Consider the following 13,403-nt stretch of genomic DNA (forward strand, 5'->3'; position numbering starts at 1 on the left):
CTTTGTTCCCCTCTTTGCAGAGGCTAGTCTGTGACTCCCGTAACCCATGTATACATCTTCCTTTTACAGTATTTCAGGGACCTCTGTACCAATTTCCTGATACAGCATTTCAGGAATGCCTTATTTCTGTTTCCACATACACATTGTTTGATCACAAAAACTCTTAAGCTTCACGTAAATTACCTTATTCCAAACTGAAAATCTATCTTCATCAAATTATAGCAACATATACACAGAGTTCTAACCACTAGTCCAAACCTTAGTGCTTTGTACAGAGTCATCCCAGCTCCTGGCTTGGAAAAGAATAAAATCTTTATTTTAAGGAGGAGGAAAATAACTATATTTCGGATGGATTTGAAATGTGTAGTCAAAGCAGCAGTGCAGCAGACAGGGGATTTAGAATTCGCAGCTTTGCTCACAACATAACTTCCAAAATGAAAAGTGCAGATGAGTTGGAAATTGCTGTGGCCATTGTTCATGCCAAGTGTACAGCTGCCTTACTCTGTCTGTGGTGGTAACATCTGAATATCGGGAAGGATTAGTGCAGAAGATGATGAATTTGATAATTCAGCCTGCTGTGTAATGAATCTTGAGTTGGGAGAAGTATTTGCTGTGCTGCAAAGGTAAAATAGATAAATCACTTGTAAGACGTTGACATTCATTCATGCACCTGGGAAAGTAATACTAATTAACAGCCTCTAATATTGTCTACAGTCATTCACTTTCAAAATGCGTTAATTGTCTTCCTAATCAGTATTGCTATTCTAACTTTTCTATTGTCCTATTAAAACCCATTACATCTTTCCTTAAGAAAATCTAAAATCCAGCTCCTCCTGTAGCAAAAGCAGGTTTTATTGTCAAGCTTACCTGCTCCCTGAAGAGTGGCAGGAGTATCCCTGTGCTTTCTCCAGACCTGTTCTAGGCACCTGTATCATGTTTTCATTTGTGTGCAAGCTTCTTTTCTGATTATCTGTATTTCCAACAGCAGTTTTTAAACAGATGTTTTTAAATAATTGTACTAGAACTACAAATCTTGTATCTGCCTTTTGAGTTACTGAAATGCCTTTTTAGATCAAGCTGCAGATGCTGACTGATCATGATGTACCTGCCTCACCGCACTGCTGTTACTGCTTTCCACTCACCTGTTTATCCTTTTTATTTCAACATTCACTATAAAAAATTAAGCTAAAGAACGTCTTCTATATTATACAAAAGTATAAGTATAAAGTATCTCATAATAAATTTCTTTAGATGCTATTAAAATACAATTTTATAGTCAACCCTTTGTCTTCTCTTATTTAAAATTGTTTCCCGCCTAGAAGGCACTGCAGGCTAGATTCTCAAAGCTATTAGATACTCTCAAGTCCAAAAATTATGTTAAAATAGTTTAACCACCTTTGAGAAGTGGGCCCTATGACTTCAACTTCTGGGTTTTTTTTTCCCTGTCTGTGCAAAAAAACCAGCTACAACTCATTTCTACTCCTGTGTCTGGAAGTGGCAGTCTGCCTCTCCAAAGGAGGTGTCTCGTCTGTCCGTATAAATCCCTCCTGGGCTCCTGCTATGAACTTTATATGGTCATTTGATGTCGTGAGTATTACATCTTAAGTTTTGTGTGCTTGACTGCCTCATGTCTGACATGATGCTTCATGATGGCACGCCAGAACCCCTCCCTGCTTATTCCTCCAGTGTAAGTTGATAATGCTTGCCTTGGAGTGTTATAATTAGGTATACAGTTGCATCTGAAAATCAGGCATATGAATCTTCATCCTGGTCCATTCTCTTTATGTGATTCTATACTGAATGCAAAATCAGCTTCATAGGTTTTGCCTTTTAATCAAAAATTGCTGTGCTAGCTGAAAATGTGTCTCCTTGTATGATCATGGCCTTTCACAAGAGAATCCTCCAAAAATAATAAAGCTGCTTATCAATAAGAGGAGGCTTTAAGGGGGCATAAGATCTCTCTTTTTTTTTTTTCCTTTCCCATGAGAGCTGAGTCTAAATGCCTGCTGCTAAAAGATCAGCATGACCAGAAATTTCAAAATAAAAAATTCCTCTCTTGTCACACATACATTTATTTGTGTCTAGACACTCTAATATAGATCTTTAGACAAACCAAAGTATTCTAAAGTGGAAGGGATGACAGCGAGACAATTGCATCCATTTATATATAACGAGGACTGAGGAGATGTTAGCTAGTGTGGCATAATTTAGCGTCTTTTACCCAATTTTCCCTTCTTCTTCAGTATCATCAGGACCTGGAACTGAAGTAGCCAAAACTCTGGTGCATTTCCTGTGAGGAAGACACAAGAGCAAAGTAATCCTCATCTAACGGTCATTTTTGCTCAGCCAGGTTTCTAATCCCACACCAAATTTGTTTTCTAAAACAAAGAGCAAGCAAGAAATGCCAGGGCACCTCAGCTATTGCAGTACACACTCCAAAATCAGCACTACGAATCAAACCTGAGTTCAGTTCACTGTGAAATTCCATACTTTGTGGCAAAATCATTACAATTAAAGGGGAATGAGGAGAAACAAATAAAAACATTTTTTTAAAAAAACTGGGTTTAATCATAAGTCAATTTAAAATGAAGTGTTTGTATTCCATTCCTCAAGCTTTCACACTCTACAGCTTTATGTGTGCTTTTGTATGTTGGCAAATACCGATAAAAGGAGTTAAATCCATGTATAATTTGGAACCATAAAAGCTGATGGATGTATCATTTAATTATACATTACTTACTTCCACTGTAATAACTCTTAACAAAATTTGCTAAAATTCTATTCCTGTAACTTTTGCTCACAAAATTTAATTTTTAAAAAATGCAATAAGGTCTCTTAACACAGAGAAGGTGATGTTCTACCCTAAGCATTAGGTCTCCCCAAACTACATTAAAAATCATAGCATTTTAGATTTCTCTTTGGGCCCTCTTATATCCCAGTTCACAGCTTATAATATATTTAATGCTGTTTGAACTTTGAATTTCCAGTGTAAGCTATATTTTAGGTGTCTCTAAAGTCATGATCCCAAGTTTCTTATGCAGACAGCAATAAGCCATAGGGTAAGTACACTTTTAATAATCTGGCTATGGATATTTGTACTTTTCAATACTGGGCAGATTGCTTTATGATGCTCTTATTAAAAGGAAATATATGTGGGGAGTGCTACTGTCACAGTATGTTATTTACTTGTTTGGTAAAGAGGGATAGGGATTCCTTAATGACTGAACAAAATTAATCCCACTGCACTGAGCAAAGTTAATTCTCTGCCTTCCTCAGCACTACCAAAATTTACCTCCACTTGCTTTTCTTTTGATACTACACACTGAGATCTAATAGTATGGTCTGGTGCGTGCCCAAAACTAGTATATGGCATATCAACTTTTTTAAAAGGTTAAATCGCCTTTTTCAAAAGGTGAAAGTATCTCACACCAAGCCACACAGTTAGCTAGATTCTTACGTTAGATTCAGAGTTTCTTGGAATCCCCTGACCTGGAGTTATCAGCCCAGCTCCTGTAACAGGGAAAGCTCAGCGTTCACCTGCTGAAGAAACAGAGTATTACCATGGATTCGTGCCATTCATCTTGGCAAAAAGCAATCGCAGAACACGTTCTTTTTGTTCCCATGTCAGCTCACTGATATCCACTTTTTCAAACTGGATTTTCTCCCTGAAAAACACAGAAAAGATCAATGTATTAGAAGAAAATGTCAAAGGCATATCTCTCATGAATTCTGTATGTGTAAAACAGGTTTTAAGTTCTAGCTCTGCATTGCTCTTGTTCAGCTATTCACAGCATGTAAATCCAAAAAATAAATCTGTGCTGTCTTTTCAACTTGTAAATTTTGGGCTCTCTAAACTAAGTAGAACAAACCAAATGATTTTTGTTACACATGTAGTGGTTATAAATTCTGGGAGGGGGAGGGTTAGTACTAACGTATTAGTTTCAAGTACATTGTCCTTCCCTTGCTTCTCCTGTTCATACATGAAAGAGTTAGTACGTATAACTAATTTTCATTCTCAGTTCCAGTCTCTCCCTTCTCTTGCTCCAAGGAGAAGCTTCCTTAGATTTCTATAATGACTTTCACCCCTGATTTTTTATGCAGTGTTTCTGCTGTATCATTTTTGAGATAAGATAACCTTAACTGAACAAAGCATTCCAACTGATCATGTGCCGCCAAGTTAGTCAATAGCTAAGGAGTAAGAAGCAAACATTTTATTTGGGAGTAGGATAATTTTGATCTCTCACCAAGGATGCATGCACACCTCAGATATGGAGGACCTTAACTCTACAGCTTAAAATCTAAGTGCCTGGACACTGCTGCAGTTTGTAGGCACAGATTTCTAACAGGAGGTTGGAGACCTGTAATACTGGTCACTGCAGCATATGTAGCCCTAATTTAAACTAAGCTGCATCCTAATACAAATTCTGAGATATTCACACTTATAAATCTGAGATTTTGTTTTATTGTCTATAAAATGTAATCCTGTCAATCAGTACTGTACTCTGTGTGTACTTAGTTTTGATATGTCAGTGTGTATTTCATGTAATGGCTTAATTTTTAGATTATTATGAAGCCTGAAGAAAACAGCCTTTGAAAACACAATGCAAAGCGGGGACTTCTGACATATGGATGAAGAGTTGAAAAAAGACTGGATTTACCATCTACTGGATGTTTCTGTTAAAATGATCAGCAACCTAATAAAAAGCTGTCAGCATCTTAATTGTAATTTTTAGGCTTCAGTGTTGTTAGTTCACTGGAGTGAGTAAAAAGCAAAAGAGCGATGCCATAAGACCCAAAAAGATTAGAGAAGCAACAATAATTATTAAAAGGAAACTGCAGAAGCACATCTATACTGGAAGTTCTATGTCAAATTCCACAGCACATGGCAGAATATTCAAAGAACTTCTTTGAGGTTATCTTCAATTTAATCCATAGAAATAATGACCAAAAAGTGATAGCCTAGTTGAAATTAGGTGCCCACAAAGTCGTTACTGATTGATAGGATATTACATCTCATACTGTTACTCTCACTACAGAAGCCTCCACAAGCATCCCAAATCTAGGCAATATTATCACACAAAGCGTTTTTTCAGGTGTGCTAGGAAGATAGACACTAGGTTTTGTTATCTCAGTACCAGTAGCATTTCTCTGCTTCCTCTAGGTCTCTGTACACACTATTTGTGCTATTTATGTTGCTTTTGAATGTTTTGATTTTGGGAAATTCTGCCCTCCCTGCACATGCCTCCATCATTTTTCTGTAATAGGCAATTTGGGCTTTTTTCTTATAGTGCTTTCTACTGGATATGATCTCCTGCTTCACATGTTCCAGAGCATCTAGGAAGAACCTTTCCACCTCAGTCCTCTCATTTAAGATATTCCGGGCTAGTTTCTTCACTCGGTTCATCTCCCGATCCTTCATTTCTAGTAGTTGCTGCAGTTTCTTCATCTCCACCAAGCTTGCCTGGTTTTCTATCAGTGCCTGATGCTGTTTTTTCTGCACAGATTCTCTGGTCATGCGACGTAAGGCCATCTCCAGCTCTTCCACTTTACACTGCAGCTCTCCAATCTGTGCTTTCTGGCAATTGATCTGCAGGATCTTTTTTCGAATTAAACCCTCACTGGTTTCCTAAAAGATGAGAAGAAATTATTTGGGCTTTTATTTCATTTGCAGCAAATCCGGAGAGAGTTTTTTTCCCCCTAACACTGGCAATATTGTAAACATGCTGGTACTTCCCTACTGGAGAGCGAATACTTCTCTGGGATCAGGTTATTGTTTAAAAGAGAAGCGAGGTAAGGAAGACTTGGTATGTAGTATACACTCCAGAGACCTATTCTTAATGGGCTAGTATAGGAAACCCTTCCTTCTTTCTCCTTAATTAAGATAGAATAAGAGCTCTTCTTCAGACAACTTGGAATTTAGTAACTCTGGAGGCATCTGACTGGGGGGAGGTTAGTTTCAGTAACTAATTCCCTTCCTGGAAGAGAATGAAACAGAATTAAAAACAGAGCAGAAACCTTCTCCTGTAAGAGAAGAGTTTTGTCCTCTTCTAACTTCTGTTTGATTTTCTGCAATTTCATTGTTTCAGTTGGTAAGCAAATGCATCGTGAAGACGAACATTCTCCATAAATACTTCTCTCCCAGTGCTGTTCAGCTGCCTGGACAGAGGGAAAAAATACCCAAGAGCTTGAATCACAACCTCTCTTGTTTGTTTGTTTTAAATAGTAAAATCAATATTCCAGTGTCCTAATTTCAGAGATAAGCTGTAAAATTCTTACAGGTCTGTACCAAGTTTTCACAGCTTTGCTTCTAGTCCTACATCTGGTCTGGGAGAATGAAGAAAAAAGCAGTGCTGTTGTGATAATATTACCTCCAGTTCTCCCCTGGAACCAGCATGAGTCTTACAGTTTAAATGTAAGTGCTGACATCATCTTGACATTTGAAATATAAAAAAAGCCTAGGCCATCACTGATTTTGCCCTTCAAAGCCCATGTAGTAACATGGGCAACTTGTTATTTAGAACACGGTGCTAAAATGGTTTTGTAAAGTAGAAAACAAGAAAAGCAAGTGTTTCTTACAAAACAGCCTCACGCTGGGTGGTCTCTGTCATCATTTTTTGCTTTTTCTCAACATCTTCTTCTAGTCTTTTCTGAAAGGGAGAAAAGCCTGTTTAAATTTTGCATGAGACCTGTGGCACCAAAGCTAAAATCTGACACACTGTAAATTCTAAAATCACATCCACAGTTTTCAGCTCACCCAACTTCTTGCTAGAGAAAGAATGAACGCCTGAGGGTACTGAAGTTCCTTATGGAAGTGGAGAATACGGCCTCTCTGGGATCCTGACATCTCATGTTTTTCCTTGGAAAGTGTAGCTAGCCTCCAACTCATTCATCGTACTTGTATTGACACAGGAAATTTACACTTTGTAAAGTGCTCAGTAAAGAACTGTGAGAACTATATAAACCAGAGTAGTGAATGGGAGAAATCACTTTGTTCTGTTAAAAGTTTCTTTAACTGCCTGTCAGTCTTTACCTTTTCTTCAGGAAACCTCTTCTCCAATCTCACAATCATTTCCTGATGTCTCCTGTTTGAAATCTCCATACTCTCTTTTAACTATGATTTAAAAAAAAAAAAAAAACAAAACCCCAACTCTTTAACAATCGTGGTTTGTTTCAGCCATATAACTAAAAGTGTGAATGTACTCTTTAAGAAGGAATTTGGTAGCCTTTCCTGGCACTACCCACAGCCTTCATTAAATTTTTACACAATCTATAAAATTCACTTAACCTTCTGACTTGTATTATTGCTTTGCTTCCCCATCATAGTTCACCTGTGCCCATATTTTTGTATCACTGACAGTCATTCACACACACCGTGTTGTGGTTTAACTCCAGCCAGCAGCTAAGCCACACGCAGCAGCTCAGTTACTCCCTGCCCCTGGTGGGATGGGGGAGAGGATTGGAAGAGTGCAAGTGAGAATACTTGTGGGTTAAGAGAAAAACAGTTTAATAGGTAAAGCAAAACCATGCACAGAAGCAAAACAAGGAATTCATTCGCCGCTTCCCAGGAAAGCAGGGTTCCATCATGCTAACAGTTACTTGGGAAGACAAATGCCATCACTCTGAACATCCCCCACCCCTTCCTTCTTCTTCCCCCAGCTTTATATGCTGACTGTGATCTCATATGGTATGGAATATCCCTTTGGTCAGCTGGGGTCAGCTGTCCCGGTTGTGTCCCCTCCCAGCTTCTTGTGCACCCCTAGCCTACTGCTGATGGGTGGTGTGAGAGGCAGAAAAGGCCTTCACTCTGTGTAAGCTCTGCTCAGCAATAATGAAAACATCCCTGTGTTATCAACACCATTTTCAGCACAAATCCAAAACACAGCCCCATTGTGTCAGGTTTGCATGGCAAGGTTTTGGTAGCGGGGGGGGGGGGCGCCTACAGGGGTGGCTTCTGTGAGAAGCTGCCAGAAGCTTCCCCTGTGTCTGATACAGCCAATGCCAGCTGGCTCCAAGACGAACCCGCCGCTGGCCAAGGCCAAGCCAATCAGCGCCTCTGTGATAACATATTTAAGAAAGAGAGAAACAGTTAGGGAAAGCTTTTGCAGTCAGAGAGAGGAGTGAGAAGATGTAAGAAACTCTGCAGACACCAAGGTCAGTGCAGAAAGAGGGGCAGGAGGTGCTCCAAGCGCTGGAGCAGAGATCCCCCTGCAGCCCCTGGTGAAGACCATGGTGAAGCAGGCTGTCCCCCTGCAGCCCATGGAGGATGGTGGGGGAGCAGATACCCACCTGATCCAGCATGGTGGTGCACCCAAAGGAGGCTGTGACCCCATGGGAAGCCCATGCTGGAGCAAGCTCCTGGCAGGACCTGTGGCCCCATGTACAGAGGAGCCCACGCCAGAGCAGGTTTGCTGGCAGGACTTGTGACCCCGTGGGGGACCCACACTGGAGCAGTTTGCTCCTGAAGGTCTGCACCCCATGGGAGAGACCACACTGGAGAAGTTCGTGAAGGACTGTAGCCTGTGGGAGAGACTCACATTGGAGAAGGTCGTGAAGGACTGTCTCCCGTTGAGAAGGTCCCCACGCTGGAGCAGGGGAACGATGAGAGGAGTCCTCCCCCTGAGGATGAAGAAGCGGCAGAAACAACGTGTGATGAACTGACCGTAACCCCCATTCCCCGTCCCCCTGTGTCGCTGAGGGGGGCGGAGGTTGAAGCCGGGAGTGAAGTTGAGCCCGGGAAGATGGGAGAGGTGGGGGGAGGCGTTTTAAGACTTGGTTTTATTTCTCATTCCTCTACTCTGTTTTGCTTAGTAATAAATTAGATGAATTTCCTCTCTAAGTTCAGTCTGTTTTGCTCATGACAATAATCAGTGAGTGATCTCTCCCTATCCTTATCTCGACTCATAAGCTTTTTATTATACTTTTTCTTCCCCTGTCTAGTGAAGGAGGCGAGTGATAGAGTGGCTCTGGTGGGAACCTGGCCCCCAGCCAGGGTCAACCCACCACACCCATACTAGCTACTATGAAGAAAATTAACTCTAACCCAGCCAAAACCAGCACACTCTGTCACTCTGTTTTAGAAATCTGCTTTACTTTGTCTATTTATTCAGTCATCAGATCATTCCAAGTCCCACACCTCAAGCGTTCTTTGAAAAATGCCTAACTTGCATTTAATATCTTAGCTTAAAAGAAGCTATATATTAATAATCCAAATGCTGTTGACCAATCATTTGTCTCCATGGAAAGCATTTGGCCCCTTCTTGTGGGTGAAAAAACAAACCAGTAGAGCTGAGTCAGCAAGGCACTTGAATTGCTTGAGGCACTTTTTTCACGTCATCAGTCAGCTGGGACACTTTTTTATCCCAGGCTGAAATGTTAAACAGGCAATATTACTAGTTAATATTTGTATTATAGCCCCAAAATATCTCTGATTAGGTCACATGCTGTATAAGTGCTCAGTGAAAGACAGTCCCTACTTTTATGTTCTAAATGGCTTATGTGGTTGAAAAGATGATTCAGTACTAGCATTCACATCCTAACTGAGCTGACTAGTGAGAAATCAGTCAGACTTATACTGCTTATAGCCATTCGCTAGCTCCTCCATACATATATGTGCAGTAGATGCTCTAGTCCATCCACATACATGTTTGTATGATTCCATGTTATTGTGTGAAAACCACAAAACAACCCTAACCCAAACAACTGGACCACTACAGAAGTGAGTTCTGGCTACAGAACTTGCATTTCATCAACGTAGTGCTTTTCCTCACTCTCTGTAAACTGCAAAGAAAACAAACCAGTAGATCAGCCATGTCTGTTCTCCTTCACTCCCAAACTCAATGCTGCCATGCAGACAGAAAAGTTGCTTTTTAAATAAATATTGCAAATGCATATTTATGACAAACTTACATCTTCCAGCTCTTTCTCCATAGCTGCTTTCTCCCTGTGGAACTCCTCTATTAACTTCAGTTCTAATTGAATTTTACCAATTTCTCCAACTTTTTTCTGAAATTTCTCTTCCAGTTCTTTTATTTGTTGGGCATAATAGTTTGCCTGCAAATCAGAAATTCTCAGTAAGAAGAAAGCAAAATGAGAGAAACCAATCATCAAATATTGTAGCATTAAACACAGAGCACACAGAACTGAGTATCTGAAATTCTACCAACCCGCAGTGTTTTAAAATACACAAGGAATTCATAAGAAGAAATGCTGCAAACTCAGCAGAAGTCACCCTCCAGTGAAATAAGTCTATAAATGAACAGTAAGTTTAAAGCAATGTCCATAATATCATTGTATTGGGTTTGCAGGGTAAGGTTTTGATAGCAGGGGGCTACAGGGGTGGCTTCTGCGAGAAGCTGCTCAAAGCTCCCCCCATGTCCAACAGAGCCAACATCAGTTGGCTCCAAGACAGACCTGCTGCTGGCCAAGGCCAAGCCTATCAGCCACAGTGGTAGTGTCTCTGGGGTAACAGAGTTAAGAAGGGGGAAAAAAACAACAACTGGGCAATGAACTACAGCCAGAGAGAGGAGTGAGAAGATGTGAGAGGAACAGTTCTGCAGACACCCAGGTCACTGAAGAAGGAGGGGGAGGAGGTGCTCCAGGTGTGAGAGCAGAGATTCCCCTGCAGCCCATGGAGGATGATGGGGGAGCAGATATCCACCTGCAGCCTGTAGGGAAACCCCACATCAGGGCAGGTGGATGCCTGAAGGAGGTTGTGACCCCATGGGAAGCCCATGCTGCAGCACACTCCTGGCAGGAGCAGGTTTGCTGGCAGGACTTGTGACCCTGTGGAAGGGACCCACACTGGAGCAGTCTGTTCCTGAAGGACTGCACGCCATGGAAGGGACCCACACTGGAGCAGTTCATGAAGAACTGTAGTCCATGGGAAGGACTGATGTTGGAGAAGTTGGTGGAGGACTGTCTCCCATGGGAGGGACCCCATGCTGGAGCAGGGGAAGAGTGTGAGGAGTCCTCCCCCAGAGGAGGAAGGAGTGGCAGAGACGTGATGAACTGACCACAACCTCCATACCCGGTCTGCCTGTGCCGCTCGGGGGAAAAAGGTAGAGAAAATTGTGAGTGAAGTTGAGCCTGGGAAGAAGGGAGGGGTGGGAGGTGTTTTGAGATTTGGTTTTATTTCTCATTACCCTACTCAGATTTGATTGGTAATAAATTGATTTCCCCAAGTCAAATCTGTTTTGCCCAGGACAGTAATTGCTGAGTGATCTCCCTGTCATCTCAACCAACAAGCCATTCATCGTATTTTTTCTCACTCTGTCCAGCTGAGGAGGCTCCCTGATGGAGCATCTTGGTGGGCATCTGGTGTCCAGCCAAGATCAACCCACCACATCTATCATCATAGCCTTTTCTGCTCTTTATAATTTCAGGGTGAAAGTTCCTTGTGAAATCTGCTTGATGGAAGAAAACCGTCTTAAAGTGCAGATGAGCACAGTGTTTCTTATTGAAGCCAGATTAACAAATAATGATTTTCTCAGTTCTTTTTAAGAATTCTTGGTTCAACAGTAATGAATGAAGGCAAACTATAAAAGAATTCAAAGCAGTTATTATGTATCTCAGTAAAAATGAAACATGTTTTTGCTGTGCCTCTGGCCTCACCATTACACAGCTGGTTCCTAATACGTTTCAGACGCTTTAAAATATTCCTTCTACTATCTGAACTAGTATTAGAGAGTTATGGGATAACTCCCACATCACCATTGGTTTTTTTCAAGTTCTTTTGTCGTGCAATATTTTTGCATCAAAACCTGTAACAGTTAACTGCCCTAGCTTGTTCCTCATACTAAAACCAGAACTACTTTTCAGCCTGCTCAGAAGATCCCACTGTTCTGAGGACAAAAAGTTCATTCACCAGCTGCTGCTTCTCTTCTTGTGCTTGCTGTTTCAAATCAATCAGCTCCTTCTTCAGTTTCTCAATCTGTGAAAAGAGAAATCAAGAAATAACAGCTGGGGGGAGGGAATTACCTTTGCCGTGTTCTTCTTTTCAAATTTAATTATGAGAAGACACAGAAAGAGGGAAAAGGTCCCTCATTTGCGCCGTTCAGGTCAATTAAACCATGTTTAAAACTGTTTGATTTGTGTCGAGCATAGGAAATAATGTAAACTTAAACTATAAAACCCCACATGTATTAGATACAAACAGATCTGTGACTCTACTGGAGAATATAAACTATGTGGACAGAGGGTTTTCTTCCATGCTGTTTTGGATAGTGGTGCAGTGTTAGAGAAGCAGTTTAGAAAAGGAGAAAAAAACCCAGACACACAGGCAGCTGGAAAAAGGTCCAAGTAAGATCTATATTGGATAGGCTGAAAAAGAATGGTGGGATGTGAGCAAGAAAGTTGTTTCCTGCTATTTGACCTCACCAATGTCCTGGGGATCAGAGCTTTGTATCTTCTTATTCAATAAATAGGATGTTAAAATAATTTAATTTTTGTTTCCATTTTCAGGTTGTTTTTTTTTTCCTAACTGAAAAAGGGTTTTGCTTGGTACTTGGATTTAGAAAAGTAGGAATAGGACTGAAGTGAAATAATCTGCCATAGAGTGTAGGGCTTCTTTTTCTTCACTGTGTTCTGAGTTTGGCTCTATTTTGTCTAAAACCTTCTCCAGTTAGCTAAAACCAGCAGATCGCCCCTTAGCTTTCTCTTTTTTCAAGCTGAACACACGCTTCAGCCATCATGTGCTGAAGCCCCCGACCATTTCAGTGCCCCTCCCCTGAATGTATTCCGGTATATTAATGCCTCCCTTGTACTGAGGGGAGTCGGTCTGTCGGTCGGTCGGTCAGTCAGACAGACAGACAGACCCGGAGGCAGTATTCCTGGTGTGAGGGAGCAGGTCCCAGGCAGGGAAGGCACCAGAGGCAAGGCGTCCCTCTCGCAGCCCTTCCCGCCGCAAGGGCGCACTGCTGCCTCACGTTCAGCCGGCTGCCTGCCATCGGGGCGGGACGGGCACTGCCTGCGCGGAAGTAACGCCGTCCCGCCTGCCTCCGCACGTTATGTGTTTCGCTGCAGATGGCGGCACACCGGGGGGCTGTGTCTGGAGGCAAGAGGGGCCTGCCCGGCTGCGCGCACACCTCCTCCGCCTTCTCCTGGCCTTGCTTCGTGAGGAAGGCCGTCACGGCCGCCGCCTCCCTCTCCGCGTCCTGCTGCGGCCACAGCACCTGCGCGTCGCTCCTGGCCAGCCGGCGGGTGGCTTCGCGGTTCTCGTCCCGGGACGCCTCGGTGGCCGCCAGCCGAGCCTCCCGTGGCGCCGAGTCGACCTCGTCCCGCTTCTCCTCAGGCACCCGGGCCGCCTGCCCCGCTGCCGTCGACCTGCGGGAGCAGGAGGAGCCGCTGCGGCGCAGCGACCGACGCCCGCCCACCATGGCCGCCGCCGCGTCTCCACGGCAACCCGT

General features: G+C 42.4%; 1 protein-coding gene across 1 annotated transcript; it reads right to left on the reverse strand.

Annotated features, from left to right (window-relative positions):
* Window positions 1-24: 24 nt before the first annotated feature.
* On the reverse strand, window positions 25-13,373 carry BBOF1 (basal body orientation factor 1). Its single transcript, XM_075753934.1, is given in 10 exon segments — window positions 25-615; window positions 2,222-2,290; window positions 3,561-3,665; window positions 5,136-5,626; window positions 6,016-6,086; window positions 6,089-6,156; window positions 6,577-6,647; window positions 9,907-10,050; window positions 11,864-11,929; window positions 13,083-13,373. Coding segments are annotated over 10 exon segments (1,494 nt in total). The 3' UTR covers window positions 25-497.
* Window positions 13,374-13,403: the final 30 nt, after the last annotated feature.

The sequence above is a fragment of the Balearica regulorum genome, chromosome 5 (genome assembly GCF_011004875.1).
Source record: "Balearica regulorum gibbericeps isolate bBalReg1 chromosome 5, bBalReg1.pri, whole genome shotgun sequence".
Classification (NCBI taxonomy): Eukaryota; Metazoa; Chordata; class Aves; order Gruiformes; family Gruidae; genus Balearica; species Balearica regulorum.